This window comes from Macaca thibetana, chromosome 1 (genome assembly GCF_024542745.1).
Source record: "Macaca thibetana thibetana isolate TM-01 chromosome 1, ASM2454274v1, whole genome shotgun sequence".
Classification (NCBI taxonomy): Eukaryota; Metazoa; Chordata; class Mammalia; order Primates; family Cercopithecidae; genus Macaca; species Macaca thibetana.
Window position 1 is genome coordinate 11,441,732 of NC_065578.1, and position 18,930 is coordinate 11,460,661.

Here is an 18,930-nt window from a genome sequence, read left to right on the forward strand (position 1 = left end):
GACTCTTACAAATTGAATATAAAGAAAGCTTGTATTCTAGGAGGCTTGGCTAGAAATGGAAGAACTTGGGAAATAAGTATCACAATTCTACCGAGCCGTTTGGCTTTCTCATCAGCCCAGGTTCTCATGAAGAATCAGAATTCTTTATTGAGAGAAGGCCAGTGCCATGTTACCTACGTTTCAGTTTGTGGTGGGGATGTTCAAGATTGGATATATCATAGGTCTGATGACTCCCAACTAGTACTTATCAAGCAGACAAGGAATAATGAACAATACATGAGTTTAGTGTCCGTGGGCTTGTGCGGGAGCCGGGGAGGAAAGACACGCTAGGGAAGTGTAAGATGTACTCCACTTGGAAAAGGAGATGCTTTCTAGAGGAGGGATGTTACTGTTGGTGTGGTGAAGTCTTCACAAACTTTTTCCAGCTTACATAAGTGATCATACCTTGTTCTTACAGATGTCAGCCTCCTAACACTTGTTTCACATGTGCAAGAGCCTGCTGGCTGTTGTTTTAAATAAATAAAAAAAGTAATAACAGCAATCCATGCTCCTTAAACAAAATTGTGAAAATACCAAAAAAACGGAAAGAATTAAAAATGTACAGACAGTGAACGAGACTTTCCATCTCCTTCCAGGCTTCATTGGGAAAGTAACCCTTCAGATTCCCTTTTATCGCCCCCATGTGGACCCTTGGGTGATCTCCATCTCCAGCCTTCACTTAATTGGAGCCCCGGAAAAAATACAGGATTTCAATGATGAAAAGGAGAAGCTGTTGGAAAGGGAACGCAAGAAAGCACTACTTCAAGCCCTGGAGGAGAAGTGGAAGGCAAGGCAGAGATCTTTTGGGCCATACGAGCAGTTGTGGTGACACGTGTAAGATGAGCAAGAACACTAGATTGGGCTAACGCTGCCTCTTGCCTTTGTAGAATGAACGCCAGCAGAAAGGGGAGTCCTATTGGTACTCAGTTACCGCCTCCGTAGTTACGAGGATCGTGGAGAATATTGAAGTAAGTCCTGCTGACTTTTATAAAAGTGTCAACATGAGAGGGATTTCTCAGGTTTAAATGTGTTTCTCTTCTTAGTTTCTCGTTTCTCGTGGGTTCAGCTGATCTCGGGTGTAGATAGGGCTGGCTGCTCAGGTCTGCCCTTTTGTGGGCTGTGCCAAGGGGAAAACCTGAAAAGCAAGTCCTGCGCTCTGTGGCAGACATAGAGTTTTCTTGCTTCAGCTGGCATGAGAAGGAGTTTTCACATCTCTTCCATTTCACTTCCTGCACTTTCTTTTTGAATGTTGGAATCCCACCTGCTAAAGGATTTATCTCCTAAGGATCCAGGTTACTTGAGCCTTGATGACTATATGGCTTCAGGGCAAATCACTTCACCTCTCTGGTCTCAATTTCTTCACCTGTAAAATGAGAGAGGTTGAGGATGCCTCGTCTCTAGTTGATGACAGAGTGAGTTGTGAAATTGCGAACAGCTCACTAAGATACCTAACCTCTTGCTGGTGTATCTGGTGGCAATTTGACGAGTTACAGGACTGGGGCTGTTGGCCTTGGCCATGTTTTCTACTTCAATTTTAATTTTGTTTCATCCTCAAAAACTTGATCAGGGTCCCACTGATTTTCATGAGTGTTATAAGAGTTTGTCCATACTTACTACGTTTAGAATTTTCTTGCAGTGCCAATGTGACACAGGCCAAATGTGTTCAGTGTATGTCATGTTCCCAAAAATTACAGTCTGAGGTTTTTGGTTTCATAACTTTCCGAACTTTGACAAACAAATTTTAAAAGATTAGTCATTATTTTTGTTTTATCTTAGTTTAAATAATTTTATTGAGATATAGTTCGGCCGGGCGCGGTGGCTGGAGCCTGTAATCCCAGCACTTTGGGAGGCCGAGACGGGCGGATCACGAGGTCAGGAGATCGAGACCATCCTGGCTGACATGGTGAAACCCCGTCTCTACTTTAAAAATACAAAAAACTAGCCGGGCGAGGTGGCGGGCGCCTATAGTCCCAGCTACTCGGGAGGCTGAGGCAGGAGAATGGCGTGAACCCGGGAGGCGGAGCTTGCAGTGAGCTGAGATCCGGCCACTGCACTCCAGCCTGGGCGGCAGAGCGAGACTCTGTCTCAACAAAAAAAAAAAAAAAAAAAAAAAAAAGAGATATAGTTCTTATGTCAGAAAGTTCAGTCTTTTAAAGTGTGCAATTTAGTGTTTTTTTTAGTATATTTACAAGGTTGTGCATTGGTCACCGCTAAATAATTCCAGAACATTTTCATCATCCCAATTGGTAGTCACTGCCAAAGCTGGGCTTGGTGGCATGTACCTGTAATCCCGGCTACTTGGAAGGCTGGGGCAGGAGGATGACTTGAGCCCAGGAGTTGGGCTGCAAGGCTGTAGTGAGCTATAATAGTGCCCCTGCACCCCAGTCTGGGCAACAGACCAAGACCCTGTATCTTAAAAAAATCATAATAATTTAAAAAAGTAGTCATTGCCAATTCCCCTCTTCCTTCAGCTCCTGTCAATCACTAATCTACTTTCTCTCTAGATTTGCCTATTCTAGACATTTCATCTAAATGGAATCATATAATATATGGCCTGGCCATTTTCACTTGACATGATGTTTTCAAGGGTCATTTGTGTAGTAGCATGTTTCAGCACTTCATTCCTTTTTATGACTGAATCATATATTCCATTGTATGGATTGTCAAAGATTAAACAAAGCCGAACGTCAGAGCAATAAAAACAGATTTTACTCAGTAACTACTGACAGCCGAGCTCCAGGCTGACTTGTGCGGAGGTAGCTGGGCCTTTTAAAGGGAGCTTGAGGGTGCAGGGAGTTGGAGTGAGTGGGTACTCAAGTGAAAAATTACAAGGCGTTGGTCGCTGTGAATGTCATTAGGCTAGCTGTGTCTGCTGGCAGTGATCAAAGTTAGGATTCGATCCTCCCTCAGACTGGGAGATTGAGGCCCTACCCTTCCTGATGATTACATTTCAAAGGAATGGCTTTCAGGTCCTTGAGAAGGAGACTCCTGAGCTGTAGGAGATACAAGTCGAGCGTCCCAAATCCGAAAATCCGAAATCCTCCAAAGTCTGACACTTTTTGAGTGCCCACATGATACTCAAAGGAAATGCTCATTGGAGCATTTTGGAGTTTGTATTTTTGGATTTGGGATACTCAGCTGGTTAAGTATAATGCAAATATTTCAAAATTCCCCCAAAAATGAAATCCAAAACACTTCTTGTCCCAAGCCTTTCAGATGAGGGATACTTGACCTGTACATACACATCTCTCAAAGAAATGGCACAATTGAATAGCTCTGTAAACCTATAAACCCTTTTCAGTAAATATGCTATAAGAAAGGGAGGTCAGGGGCCTATGTCAGGTGTTGGTTGGAATAAAGGGTACGTTCTTTTGATAGTCCTGAGCTTTACCAGGCAGGAACTCAATAGAGGACTGTGTTGTCCCCAGGGACGTGGCCTCAGGCTGCCAGAAGCCATATTAAAGTTGGTCAAGTCTCTTTTGAAGGGAATGTTCTTGTTGAGAGTTCTTGCGTTTCTCAGGACATGTGACATTTTGTTTATTCATTCATGAGTTGCTGGACATTGGGGTTGGTTCTCCTTTTTGCTGTTATGAATAATATTGCTGTAAACATTTGTGTACAGGGTTTTGGGTGAACATGTTTTCAGTTGTCTCAAATAGATATCTTGGAGTAGAATTGCCGAATGATGGGTTAACTCTGTTTACTTTTTGAGGAACTACCAAACTGTTTTCCAAAGAGGCTGCACTATTTGACGATTTCACCAGCAATGTATGAGCGTTTTGTTTCTCCATATCCTCATCAACGTTTATTATTGATTATGGGGCTGGGCTCGGTGGCTCACGCCTGTAATCCCAGCACTTTGGGAGGCCAAGGCAGGCGGATCACTTGAGGTCAGGAGTTCGTGACCAGCCTAAAATACAAAATTAGCTAGATATGGTGGCGTGTGCCTGTCCTCCCAGCTCCTTTGTGGGGAGGCTGAGGCAGGAGAATCACTTGAACCCAGGAGGCAGAGGTTGCAGTGAGCCGAGATCATACCACTGCACTCCAGCCTGGGCAACAAAGCGAGACTCCATCTCAAAAAAAAAAGCCTGCAGAAATGGTGAAATAACATTTTCTCTAACACCATTCAGGACATAAAGAAAAAAAGTAACAACAACAAAAAAAAACACACCAAAAATCAAACATTTATTATTGATTGTGCACTAGTGGGTGTGAAATGATGGTCTTGCTGTGGTTTTGATTTGCATTTTCTTAATGGCTGAGGATACTGAATATTTTTCCATATATTTACTGCCCACTTGTCTATCTATTTTTTTGGAGAAATGTCTATTTGAATCCTTTGCCACAATTTATTTATTTATTTGTTTTTGAGATGGAGTCTTTCTCTGTTACCCAGGCTGGAGTGCGGTGGTGTGATCTCGGCTCACTGCAACCTCTGCCTCCCGGGTTCAAGTGATTCTCCTGCCTCAGCCTCCTGAGTAGCTGGGATTACAGGCCTGTGCTATCATGCCTGGCTAATTTTTTTTTTTTTTTTTGAGACAGTCTTGCTCTGTTGCCTACGCTGGAGTGCAGTGGCGCGATCCCCGCTCACTGCAAACTTCGCCTGCCGGGTTCACGCCATTCTCCTGCCTCAGCCTCCCGAGTAGCTGGGACTACAGATGCCTGCCACCACGCCCAGCTAATTTTTTTGTGTTTTCAGTAGAGACGGAGTTTCACCATGTTGGCCAGTCTGGTCTTGAACTCCTGACCTCAGGTGATCCACCTTCCTCGGCGTCCCGAAGTGCTGGGATTACAGGAGTGACCCACTGTGCCCAGCCATCCTTTGCCTATTTTACAAATCAGTTTATGTTTTTATTGTTGAGTTATAAGAGCTCTCTGTATATTCTGAATACCAGATTCTTATCAGATTTGCAAATACTTTCTCCCATTCTGTGGATTGTCTTTTTACTTTCTGTTATTGTTATTATTAAGACATAATCTCACTCTGTTGCCTGGGCTGGAGTGCAGTGGCGCCATCCTACCTTACTGCAGCCTCCATCTCCTGGGCTCAAACAATCCTCCTGCCTCAGCCTCCTGAGTAGCTGAGACTCCAGACTCGTGCCATCATACCTGGCTATTTAAAAAAAATTTTTAGTAGAAGTGAGATCTTGCTATGTTGCCTAGGCTGGTCTCTCTAACTCTTGGGTTCAGGTAATATTCCTGCCTCAGCTTCCCAAAGTGCTGGGATTATAGGCATGCACCACTGTGCTCAGCCTGTTGTTATTTTTTAATTCACTGAAGCAGAGTGCCTTTTCTGTAGCCTACTTACAGGGAGGGGCTAAGGGAAATAAATACATACATATGTACATACATGCAAAGTTTATGTGCTGTGCTGGTTTCCTTGGTCCAGATGTGGGGACATAGAGGCAAGATGAAGATATCAGCAGAGCAGGAGGAACAATTGTCTGTATACAATGGCTTTACTTTCTTTAATTGCTTTTTTAAAGATGTCTTCTGAAATGATTTAATGGAAGTATTGGAGCTCTTTTGGTAAAAAATCACAAGAGAGTTATTATAACATAATATAACATATTATAATATAACATAACAAGAGAGTTATTGTAACACTCTTAGGAACTTACAGGATACTGGATATGTGTGTGATGTGTTTGTATAAAGTACCTGCTGTGGTTTCCTTTAGTGGCTCAAGGGCTCAAGGGCAGTTTGACCCCTAACTATAGTATTTCACCCACAGCAGTTATTTAAATGCTTTTTCTTTCTTCTTTTCTTTGGAACACTATTCTGCAGGTGCATCAGCTGGTTTTTCTTTTTTCTCTTTGCAGTTAAAAATTCAAGATGTCCATTTACGCTTTGAAGATGGTGTCACCAATCCCTCCCATCCTTTTGCGTTTGGCATCTGCATTAAGAATGTGTCCATGCAAAATGCTGTGAATGAGCCTGTGAGTATGAAATGTGATGACAAAGCAGGAAGAAAGCCATGCTCTAGGAATTTGGGGCTCTGCCTTTTGCCATTTTGTGTTATGTAAATGAATCACATTCTTTTCCATTGCCTTCTGTGATAGGCATGGGTGTCTCTTGTGTGTTTGCAGCAAATCAAATTTGCTGAAATAGGGAAACAGGGAATTTTCTCTGACCTTTGGTTATATCACTTTCATTTTATGCACAAAGAAACTAAGAGGCAGAAAGGATTTTGTGTTTGATTTTCTTCTCGTGTTACGTACACTCCCTGGGTAAACTCACTCTGTTTCATAGTCGTAGCTACCACCAGGGAATATTTGCTGATGGCTTCCACATTTTGAACTCCATTCTCCACCCTTTGACCTTCATATTCGTGGTTTTCTTAAAACTACCGCTTGTCTCAAAACACACTCTGTTTCTTCACATGCTACACAAAAAACAACATTTTTGACAGGAGGTGTGTGAGGGTTTTCCCCCACACACCAAGCAATTCTCCATCACATACTAAGTTGGTATCCTGTAGTTTAACTCAATTCTGACACTAATGGGTTACTGCAGACCCCGCCGGGTAAGGGCTCAGTCCCATAGGACCACCCTCCACTTCAGATGCGAGTCACAAGGCCCAGGTTGTGACCTGTGCTTCTGACTAGAAGTTGGAGTTCCCACAATTCCCCTCCTCAGGTTTGTTAATTTGCTAGGATGGCTCACAGAACTCAGGGTAACACTTTACTTACGTTTGCTGGTTTATAACAAAGGATGCTATGAGGATACAGGTGAATATCTAGATAAAGAGGGCCACGCCCTGCTCCAGTGTTCAGCAACTTGGAAGCTTAGCAGATCTCATGGTTCAAAGTTTTTATGCAGCTTAATCTCCAGCGCCACCAACCAGAGGTCAGTGAGTGGCACTGAAAGGCCCAACCCTCTAATTACTTGATCTTTTCGTGATGAGCCCCATCTTGAGGCTGTCTAGGGACCCCATCAAAAGTCACTTAATTAGCATATACTGAGGTGTGATCATGAGGGTTTTATGAACAGCAATGACACTCCTGTCAGGAACTTCCAAGGGTTTTAGGAACTCTGTGCCAGGAACCTGGGACAAAGATCAAATACATTTCATGTTATACCACAGCTTGTCATAACTACCAGAATGATCCTGTGTATTCCATCTGCCCATTTTGTCCCCCAGACGAAGTATTTTTCTTTATTCCCTAACATTTTACTGAATGTAAAAACCCATAATAACTAACAGTTTTGAGTACTTTTATATGGCAGGCACTGTTCTTAGCACTTTCCATGATTTAACTCATTCAATTCGCCTTGATTTTCACCACTGCTGTGATCCTAATAACCCTACTGAGGGCACTGCAGCATAAGAGGTGGAGTGAAAAGTGGAACCAGGCCTTGAACCCAGGTGGACCGACTCTAAATTAGGGCTTGGCAAACTATGACCTGTGGCCAAGTCTGGCTTCTCACCTGTTTTTGTAAATAAAGGTGTTTTAAGTCCCAGCCGTGCTCATTAGTGTTGTCCACAGTGGAGTACTGTAGTTGCAGCAGAGGCTGCATGGCCTACAGAGCCGAAGCTGTTGACTCTCTGGCCCTTTATGGAAGACTGTGCCATCCTGCTCCTCACCCTGTGCTCCTGCCTGCCACACTGATCTCTAGAAGCTGTGTGCTCCTCCTTTCACTTCTTACACTTCAATTTCCATATCTAGTTATTCACACGGTCCTGCTACTTTTTCCTACAAAGCATCTCAAACATAGCTCTTCCTGTCCATCCTCATATGACCGTCACCCTGCAGGATGCTGTCAGGTTTTACCTGGACTAATGAAATACGCTGTTCGGTGATCTCCAGGATCTTTCTATTTGTCCTGTACCAATGCTTTCCAGTGTTTTCCATGTCAGAACCCACATAGTAAAAAGATAGTATTTGTATAGTACACGGGGGCAAATGGTTGTGGCTGCTTGGGGCTGGAAGTGGCCAGCTCAGAGTAACCACATGTTTCTAAGATGTAACTTGATCCCATACACTGGCTCATACTTGAGGCACTCATAACTCATTTTTTTCTGGCACACTGAAGGGAAAGCCCTACTTTACACCGTCACCAGACTTCTTTTTCTGAAACACATACCTGATCGTGTTACCTGCCTGCATCAAAACGTTCAGCAGCTCCGCATCTCTTAAGGCCTGAAGTCCAAACACCTTAGCGTGGCATAAACTTCCTTTCCTAATGAATTTGATAACTAGGTCAGCCCTAACAGATTGCCACAAACCAGATGGCTTAAAGCAACGTAAATTTATTCTCTAGACGAGAGGTCTGAAGTCAAGGGGTTGTGGCCAGATCAGTCCCTTCTGGAGGCTGAGGGGAGAAACTGTCCCGTGCATCTCTCCTTGGCTAGCTGCTGGCGGTCACTGAGGTTGCTCAGCTTGCAGGTGCTTCATGCAGCCTCTGCCTCCGTCTTCACGTGGCCTTCTCCCTGTGTCGTTTTTCTTCTTGTAAGGACAGTACCCATTAGATGAGGGCCTCCACTAAACCAGTATGACCTCTTAATTTGATTACATCTGCAAAGACATAATTTTCAAATAAGGTGACATACACGCTTCTGCGTGGTTATGACTTTTTTTTTTTTTTTTGGGAAGGGAGGACACCATTCAACCCAGTGTACCTAGTAACATTCCAAGCTACTTTTCTCAACTCTTAGCTCACTCCTCATCCCAAATATGCATTCATCCACATGTACCAATACTGCCCCCACCCAATACATCCAGTGTTCCAGTTACACAGATAGACTCACTGTTCCCTGAAGATATCAGGCCTTTTGTACGGTCGCCCTTCTGTATCCTCAGGTTCCATATCCATGATTCTACCAACAGAGGATCAAAAATACTCCCCCTCTGGCTGGGTGCAGTGGCTCACGCCTGTAATCCCAGCACTTCAGGAGGCCGAGGCGGGCGGATCGCCTGAGCTCACAGATTCAAGACCAGTCTGGGAAACATGGTGAACCCCATCTCTATTAAAAATAAAAAAATTAGCCGGGCGTGGTGGCGCATGCCTGTAATCCCAGCTACTCAGGAGGCCGAGGCAGGAGAATCACTTGAACCCGGGAGGTGGAGGTTGCAGTGAGCCAAGATCGTGCCGTTGTACTCCAACCTGGGCAACAAGAGTTTAACTCCATCTCAAAAAAAAAAAAAAGAAAATTCAGTATAACAATGATTTACATAGCATTTACATTGTATGAGGTATTGTAAGTAATCTAGAGATGATTTAAAGTGTACAGGGAGGATATATGGGTAGGTTATATGCAAATACTATGCCATTTTAAGAGACTTGAGCATTTGCAGATTTTTGTATCTTTGGGGTTCTTGGAACCAACTCCCTGCGGATACTGAGGGAGGACTGTATGGTTGACCCAGCCCTTTCCTCCTACCTGACCATTTGCCTGAAACTTTTACATCTTTCGACAATCATCTGCACAGTGACATTTTCTTGTTTGCTCATAGCATCGTATAGATTTTTCTTCTGCTTCCCTCTGTGTCATTAAAATTATGTATTTGCATGTTTGTATCCCCAGTTAGCTAGATTTTGAACTCTGTAAGAGCAGAAGCATGTTTGAGTTATATATCCACAGCACCACGTAAAGTACCTGACACATGATTTTTTACAAATGATTTGTTGAATGAATGACATTCACGAATAAAGACATCCTGTTTTCTTCTTTGTCTTTTTTACCTTAGGTACAGAAACTAATGCGGAAAAAGCAATTAGACGTAGCAGAATTTAGCATCTATTGGGATGTCAATTGCACTTTACTGGGGGATTTGCCTCAGGTGGAGTTACAGGTATGATTTCGGCAGGGGGCTTTGTTGCAAGACAGCATGGAAGGGAAGTGGCGTAGGATCACTGCCATTGAGGCTTTTGTCTCCTGCATCTGATTCCCATTCCCACCCACTGTTCCTCTAAAGCCATTCACTCTCAAGTGTGTTTGCTTGAGGTTCTTGATAAGTATGTGACTTTGAACAATTTATAGTGCTTTGTTTTATGTATGTTTTAAATTTATGCTAGACTGTAGGTTTCTTTGGTTTATTTTATTCAACTAAAGCTATGTTTTTAAGATGTTGCTGTTTGTACTTCCAATTCATTGCTCTGACTACTGCATAGTATTCCACTGTTTGCATGTGCATGTAACATAGTCATGCATCTAGATTTTTTCCATCATTTATTTATTTATTTTTGTAGAGATGGGGTCTCACTCTGTTGTCCAGGCTGGTCTTAAACTCTTGTGCTCAAGCAATCCTCCTGCTTGGCCTCCCAAAGTGTTGGGATTACAGGTGTGAGCCACCACACCCAGCCAGTTTAATCCTTCTATAAATAATTTATAGGTGGTTTAAGTGAAATGGAGGAAAATAGCTCATTTTTTCCCCCACCCAGGGTTATCTTTTGCTTGGATACTGTTGTACGTGATGGTTTTTTTCTTCTTCTTTTTTGTTTTTTTGAGATGACATCTCGCTCTGTTGCCCGGGCTGGAGTGCAGTGGTGTGATCTTGGCTCACTGCAACCTCCATCTCCCGGGTTTAAGTGATTCTCCTGCCTCAGCGTCCTGAGTAGCTGGGATTACAGGCGCATGCCACCATGCCCGGCTAATTTTTGTATTTTTAGTAGAGATGGGGTTTCGCCATGTTGGCCAGGCTGGTCTCGAACTCCTGACCTCAGGTGATCCACCTGCCTCGGCCTCACAAAGTGCTGGGATTACAGGCATGAGTCACCATGCCCGGCCGGTTTTTGTTTTAATTCGATTACATAAACACTGTATCCATATAGTAAAACAATATGCAGCAATGAATAATAAAGGTAAAGATCTTTATGATGACTGTGTAATAGTCTCTAAGATATAGTATGAAGTTAAACTAAGGTAAAAACAGCATTTATAGCATTTGTTGAAGAAAACAGAAAATTACAGATGTCTCCGCATGTGTACAGAACGGCTTGGGTGGGAGACATGAGAAGCTGGTGTCATTGGTTGCCTCTGAGGAGGTAAAGTGGGTGGCTGGGGATGAGACCAGGAAAGAGATTTCACCTTTTTTTCCCTTTAAAATTTTAAACCATGTGAGTGTATTACCTATTAAGAAATAGAAAGGCTGGGCGCGGTGGCTCACACCTGTAATCTCAGCAGTTTGGGAGGCCAAGGTGGGTGGATCATGAGGTCAGGAGATGGAGACTATCCTGGCCAACATGGTGAAACCCTGTCTGTACTAAAAATATAAAAATTAGCTGGGCATGGTGGTGCATGCCTGTAATCCTAGCTACTTGAGAAGCGGAAGCAGGAAAATTGCTTGAACCAGGGAGTCGGAGGTTGCAGTGGGCCGAGATTGCGTCACTGCACTCCAGCCTGGCAACACAGCAAGACTCGTTTCAAAAAAAAAAAAAAAAAAAAAAGAGAAAAGAAATATAAATAAAAAATTTGAAATACTAGAGAGTTTTATAACCCAGTTTTATAGTGTTTTTGGATGTCGATACAATACACTGTTGATTAGATAACATACCAACATGTTACTTGATCCTAAAAACATTTGCTGTTGGCCAGGCCCGGGGACTCATGCCTGTAATCCCAGCACTTTGGGAGGCGGGAGGATCACTTGAGCCTAGGGGTTCAAGACCAGACAGGACAATATAGTGAGATCCTGTCCTCATATAAAAAGAATAAAAATGAATAAAAACAAAACTGACAAAAACATTTGCTGCTGTGACACAGCCTGTGACTGTGCTCCACTGTTTGTCATAAAACCCCAACACTGTAAAAGAGTGACTCCCAGACGGAAAGCCATTCTGAGCAGAGCAGGTGTTCTTGTGACACACAGGAGGCCATGGCCAGGAGCATGGAGAGTCGCAGCCATCACTACGTCCTGGAGCCTGTGTTTGCATCTGCTCTTCTGAAGAGAAACTGCTCCAAGAAGCCCCTGCGGTCTCGGCACAGTCCCCGTATTGATTGTGATATTCAGCTGGAGACCATTCCCTTGAAACTCTCTCAGGTATGCCCTTGCTTCTCAGTGGCATCTACTCACTGTCACACTGGTGACTGCCGTGAAAGTCTTGATATTAATGTATCCTCACCAGGAAAGACAGTTCACCTGAGACCATTTCCCTCCAGACCAAAACTATGTAACTGTTACATAGTTAAAATGGGTTGATCTCAGGTTAGTTTTTTTTTCTTTTTAATTAGTTGGTGGTATGGATTGGAAAGGAGGCTAGTTTTGTTTTGATATTTTTAAGAGCTGAACAAAAAATACAAGCGATACGGCAATGCATAGGCTTAACTGTCAGTGTTCAGAGAAATATGCCACTTGATGCTGATATTTTGGTGTTTCAGTTTGCACCGGGTTTCAATTCAGTGGATCAACTAATGTGAATTGTTCTTGTTAGATATAGGTCTTAATTGAGTAAAAGAAACAAACCAATTCTAACCTAGTATCTCTTAACCTCTAATAAAAAGCTGCAATACCGGCAAATCATGGAATTCCTCAAGGAGCTGGAACGAAAGGAGAGGCAGGTGAAGTTCCGAAGGTGGAAACCCAAAGTGGCGATATCTAAGAAGTAAGGGCTTCTCAGTGTGGTCATGAAATACATTTGGGAGTCTGTTCTTATTATGTACATAGATCAGAAATATGCCTCACTGTCCTTTACCCTTGTTTGGAGATAAAAGTACAATTGATTTTTTCTGGTCCTTGGAATGCCATTCCCGTTGTTTATCATTGTTGATATTCTTTCTGTATATTTATTTGGTGTCATCAGCTTACTGTTAGACTGAGTGTAGTAAAATTCAGAGGATCCTCTCAGTCTCATTTAGCAAGTTGGCTGATGCTGCTCTGGTGGGATCTGGTGTGTATTAAAATACTTTAAATATTCTTTGAACCCACTTCCCTGTGTGTTTTCTCCCAGGTTGTTTGGTCAACATTTACATAGTACTCTTTGCAGCCTCCATAGCAAAACTGAATCCTATTTTCATGTTGCAGTGATAAACTTGACCAGTGTGATATAATAAAACTTTTTAAAGATCCTATGTAGTTCCATGTCTTTAGTTAGAAGTATTCAATTAAAAATCTTTAGTAGTCACATCCTTGGTAATTATCTTAAGACGGTATTTACCTTACAGTCAGCCCTCAATATTCTGTCAGTGGAGGGGACGGGTATTAAAATTCAAACCAATCGAGAACTATGTTATTGATAAATACATTTGGGATCTATTATTTAATGTTCTTTGGCAGATTTGCCTTCTCCACCTAGTGGGTTTAATATTAAGATGAGCCTAATATATAAACTGGTGGCTGACAAGAGAAAAGGTGTCTCAGGAGAGGAGTGGGGTTATGTGGATTGTCCTAGATTGGTAGCCTTTTCGTTGCTTTTGTTGTAAGAAGTGATTACATTGTTATGGACTATTTCAGCTGCCGAGAATGGTGGTATTTTGCTTTGAATGCTAACTTATATGAGATCAGAGAGCAGAGGAAACGCTGCACCTGGGACTTTATGTTGCACCGGGCTCGCGATGCTGTGTCTTACACTGACAAATATTTCAACAAGTTAAAAGGAGGCCTGCTGTCCACAGATGACAAGGTAAGTGGACTGTGGTCTTGTGTGTCTTGTCTTATTCACAAGGTAAGAATGTTCTCTCAATGACTAAAGAAAATGGGATCTGTGAAGTAATAAAGTCCCTGCCAAAGTGGCTAAATTTTACAGGATAGAATTGGTCTTAGTAGGGTGAGAACAAAGCCAGGAGCATCTTCCATACTCCACTGCCCGAGGGGAGCCTGGCCACGGGATAGGAGGAAGAAAAGACACCATGGTCCTGCTCTGACTCTGTGCCCACACACCTGCCCCCCAGCTCGAGGGACTGTTTCATGCAGTCACTCGCCTCTCTTCAAAGCCTGATCCGAGTCCTAATTCTTTTACTTCAAAGTCTGTAATCTCTGTGAACTTTGGCCTCTGTTTTCTGTAATCCCAGTGGACTTGATTGACCTTGGATATTTAGGTGGTAGAGGCTAGGCAGAAAAGGTGAAGTACATGGTGAAGGCAAGCTCACGTTTTAGTTAATAGTAGGGTTAAAGGCCCTTAGAATGCCCCCTCCCGGAGCCCTGGCATGGGACCCCACCCCTTCTCTAGCTGTCTGCCTGCTCTCTTGGGGGAAGGTATTGGGGATTGCTTTGCTGCTTGTTTGGTTTCAGTTTTGTGAGCATCAGTTTTTGCAGTAGCAGCTTAGACTGTTTCCAGGATTTTGGCTCAGGTACTGCCCCTTAACTAACCATTTGTTTAGTAGACTCTTCCAAGCACAAAGGAGTACTTTTCCCTTCAGCACCTGCTGTGTGGTCACTGAGGTCAATGCTGAATCCCTAGTGGTTAGCGCCTCTCCTGCCAGCACCCTGAGGCTGTGGCCCACTCCCTTTGCTAATGCTTTTATCCTAGTGTCAGACATGGTTACTGACGCAGGAACCTTATGAGAAGGATAAAATAAACCAGACATTGTGGATGATTTTCTTTTCTCTTTTCTTTCCTTTTTCTAAATTTTCTTTGAGACAAGGTCTGGCTCTATTGTCTAGGCTGGAATACAGTGATGTGGTCATGCTCACTGCAACCTCTGCCCCCTGGGCGCAAGCCATTCTCCTACCTCAGCCTCTCAAGTAGCTGGGACTATAGGCCTGCATCACAACTGTCTAATTTTTTATTTTTTGTGGAGATGGGGTTTCACCCTTCTGCCCTGGCTGGTCTTGAACTCATGAGCTTAAGTGATCCGCCTGCCTCAGCCTCCACCGCCCCCAACCTACCCTTTTTTTTTCTGAGACTGGATCTCCTTCTGTCATCCATGCTGGAGTTCAGTGGTGCAATCTTGGCTCACTGCAACCTCAGCCTCCTTGGCTGAAGGGATCCTCCCCCCTCAGCCTCCTGAGTAGTTGTGCGTCACCATACTCGGCTAAGTTTTGTATCTTTTATAGAGACAGGGTTTCACTATGTTGCCCAGGCTGATCTGGAACCCCTGGGCTCCAGGGGGTTTGCCCACTTTGACCTCCCAAAGTGCTGGGATTACAGACCTGAGCCACTGCGCCCAGCCCTTGGATGATTGTCTTAAAGACACAGGCAAAGACATAGAGGGAGAGAAAATCTCATTTACAACTGAGATAAGCAAGTAAACATAAACACGTAAAATCTCCTTTTTTCTTAATGTTACGGTATAAGAAGCAGTTCAGGACAGCTAATTCTGCTTTTAAAAAATGTAGCTGGGTATCATGGTTCTTTCCTAACTAGTGTGAAACAAGTGAAAATGACCACGTTCTTGCTGATTTCCTACATGAATGGTAAAAGAGCTGGAGCCTGTACACTTCCTGTGGAAACTTGGTCCTGAGTTTCAGGAAGAGCGATAACTAGACTGCTTACTGCTCATCTGAGCTAATACATGTGGAAGCCCTTTGTAAATGGGGTCAGTGCTGTTCAAAATGTGAGTGCTGCAACAGTCCATACGCTTTCATGACTCTTAAAACTGAGTACTGCTCTTCTTCCTTCCCTCTCCATTCACCATTCATCTCAGATATCATGAAACTTGTTAGTGATTTTTTTCCCCCCTTCTTTCATAGAGCTAAATTTCTGGAGAATTGTTAGTGATGTTTTTAAGACCAAATAACATCTACTGGATTATATGGAAAGCTGCTTAAGCCAGAAACAGCAATCATGGAACTATTTATCTTGTTTCTTGGCCTTCAGTGGAAATGCAGGGGACCAGAGAGTTTCCTGTGCTGTACTTTTAGTGGCTTGTGAGGGTGTCCAGTGTCTGTGGATGTACAACGTTTGTGTTTTTGTTTATTTGCTTTTGTTTTCACCCAAACAGGAGGAAATGTGTCGGATTGAAGAGGAACAGAGCTTTGAGGAATTGAAGATTTTGCGTGAACTGGTTCATGATCGATTTCACAAACAAGAAGAACTAGCAGAGGTAAGAAATCCTCTACAAGAGGATTTGTTCAGACCCAGCACACCCCGAGTGCTACAGTTTTGATGTGCTTATGCTCCTGTGGGGGGAACAGCAGCATAGCACAGCTTGCTTCTATCTTTGAGTACTCATCTTTGCTCCTTTGTGATTGACACAGAGTCTGCGGGAGCCTCAGTTTGATTCTCCAGGAGCCTCTCCGGGAGACCCAGAACCTGGTGGAGGCAGTGGGATGCTGCAGTATCTTCAGTCCTGGTTTCCTGGATGGGGTGGCTGGTACGGGCAGCAAACCCCAGAAGGGAATGTGGTTGAGGGACTGTCAGCAGAGCAGCAGGAGCAGTGGATTCCCGAAGAGATCCTGGGTACGGTGGGAGCTGGCCTTCACTCGATTCAAACAGATTGGTCTGTTGTTTGTGCAACCGCTTGTGGTGTTTTTCAAATTTAACAAAAGTAGACATTTGGAAACCAGTTTATGTTCATAGAGGCTAAGAGAAGAAATATTTTGGGAGATACTCCATTTGTAACTCCGTGACTAAATGTGCATATTAATGCAGTTTCAGATAGAGCTGAGAGGCAGAGGTTGTAAAAGAGCTAAATTTGAACAAGTTGAACAATTTTAAACTCTGAAATTTGAATACCAGTCTAGAGCCTCTCTTAAACCTGCAGTGTCCGATATCTAGCCATAGGCACAAATGGCTACTAAAATTTAATACAAATTGAATACAAGTAAAAATTTAATTTCTTAATTGCACTAGCACATTAGCCACGTGTGCTCCCAGTGCTCGGTAGCCACATGTGGTTAGTGGCCACTGTACTGGACATCACAGATGTGGACCATTTCACCATACTGGGCAGCACTGCTTTGTACCATCCCTTATCATGAGTCTTATCCTTCCTGGTTTGATAATAAGTTGATATCCCTTAAAAAACAATTAGGGTTGTTTTACATTAGGAAATACTATAAAACAGTCACCCATGACTTTGGAGTTCTTCCTTAACACAGGGAAAAATAGTTAAATAAACATCATCATAACTGTGATCAGTCTGCTTGCTGGTGCTTTTTTATTCTTCCATGTTTTTTCTTACAGTCTTTTCTCCCTTACCATTTAGGCACCGAGGAGTTTTTTGACCCCACTGCAGATGCCTCATGTATGAACACATATACAAAGCGAGATCATGTCTTTGCCAAACTGAATTTGCAGTTGCAGCGAGGTACAGTGACTCTGTTACACAAGGAGCAAGGAACTCCTCAAATGAATGAAAGTGCTTTCATGCAGCTCGAGTTTTCAGGTACACTGCCCCTAAGAAACTACCTGCCACTGTTGTCTCTCTGTGGGCCAATGTCCAGGTGATTCTCATTATTCGCTGTAGTGAATAGTGTAGTGAATAGTCTAGAAAGTCAGTGCGAAAACTGTATTACCCAATGTGGAACCATTGCTCTTAGGGGAACTACTGGGTTAGGTTCATGTGAATCTCTGGTCATAACATTCATCAACTCATCAGTACCTAACCTTATTTTTTAAAATGTGTGTCTGTATTTAAAGACATTTAATATGGATATACAGACAGTCCTTGACTTAGGATACTTTGACTTTGGATTTTTCGACTTTACAAGTAGCACAAAAGTGCTGCACATTCAGTAGAAGTCATACTTCGGATTTTGAATTTTGATCTTTTCCTGGGCTAGAGGTAGGTAGTATGATACTCTCTGAAGATGCTGGGCAGCAACAGTGAGCCACAGCTCCCAGTCAGCCATGCGATCATGAGTTAAGCAGCTCATAGTCTACAGTGGACTGTGTTGCTAGATGATTTTGCCTACCTGTAGGCTAATGTAAGTGTTCTGAGCACTTTTAAGGTGGGCTAGGCCAAGCTGTGATGTCCAGTAGGTTAGGTGTATGAAATGCATTTTTGACTTACGATAAGACAGGGTTTCGCCATGTTGGCCAGGCTGGTCTTGAACTCCTGACCTCAAGCAATCCGCCCTCCTCGGGTTCCCAAAGTGCTGGGATTACAGGCGTGAGCCATTGTGCTCAGCTAACTTATGATATTTTCAACTTATGGTGGGTTTATCATAACTCCATCCTAAGTCGAGGAGCATTGTGTTATTGATTTATTAACATTGAACTCATGGCCTATAGCACTATGACTCATGCCTGAATGAAGTTTCTCTAATACTCATATTTTTTTTTTTTGAGACAGAATCTCGCTTTGTTGCCCAGGCTGGAGTGCTGTGGCGCAATCTCACTCACTGCCAGCTCTGCCTCCTGGGTTCACGCTATTCTCCTGCCTCAACCTCCCAAGTAGCTGGGACTACAGGCGCCCACCACCACTCCTGGCTAATTATTTTTGTATTTTTAGTAGAGATGGGGTTTCACTGTGTTAGCCAGGATGGTCTTGATCTCCTGACCTTGTGATCTGCCCGCCTCAGCCTCCGAAAGTGTTGGGATTACAGGCGTGAGCCACCGGGCCTGGCCTCATATTATTTTTGTAACGCACATCACAGTCTTCTTGCACTCAGGACCACTAGACAGCACTTTAGCACTAGGGGGTTGTTTTAAATAGTGAAACCGCAAGCAAAAAGCACAGAAGCATGAAAAACATGGCTCTAAACAGAAGACCACGGGAAGGATGTTTGTTCACAGTGTGACAGCTGAAACGAGGAGGCAGAGCGTTGCCTTGTTTGAACTCAGGTGGGAATGTGCATATCAGTCGGCTTGAATTTTTTTCTGCTCTGTGAGTGTCTGAATGACTGACAGAGTGCCATGAGGATTAATTTTGGGGTTACAAATTTTAGCAAGTAAGCAAATATGGAATCTGTGAATAATGAGGATGGACTGGACATTATTTGCCTTCTTTTTGTGACTTTGAATTAAAGATGTATAAATATGCAGATGTTGGTTTGGACATCTCACAAATATTTTTATTTCAGTCCATAAAGCAGTAACTTATTTGAGATTCCTCAGTAGTTGAAG

General features: G+C 43.2%; 1 protein-coding gene across 5 annotated transcripts in view; it reads left to right on the plus strand.

Moving 5' to 3' along the window:
• The window catches only part of VPS13D (vacuolar protein sorting 13 homolog D), a 282,995-nt gene that overhangs the window by 14,973 nt on the left and 249,092 nt on the right, over positions 1 to 18,930 (plus strand). For all 5 annotated transcript variants that reach the window (XM_050787581.1, XM_050787591.1, XM_050787600.1 and 2 more), the window contains exons 4-13: positions 636 to 826; positions 927 to 1,007; positions 5,862 to 5,978; positions 9,732 to 9,836; positions 11,853 to 12,023; positions 12,485 to 12,585; positions 13,434 to 13,602; positions 15,863 to 15,964; positions 16,119 to 16,320; positions 17,069 to 17,248. In XM_050787581.1, coding sequence (XP_050643538.1) covers positions 636 to 826; positions 927 to 1,007; positions 5,862 to 5,978; positions 9,732 to 9,836; positions 11,853 to 12,023; positions 12,485 to 12,585; positions 13,434 to 13,602; positions 15,863 to 15,964; positions 16,119 to 16,320; positions 17,069 to 17,248 — 1,419 coding nt within the window. The remainder of the gene's footprint in view (positions 1 to 635; positions 827 to 926; positions 1,008 to 5,861; positions 5,979 to 9,731; positions 9,837 to 11,852; positions 12,024 to 12,484; positions 12,586 to 13,433; positions 13,603 to 15,862; positions 15,965 to 16,118; positions 16,321 to 17,068; positions 17,249 to 18,930) is intronic.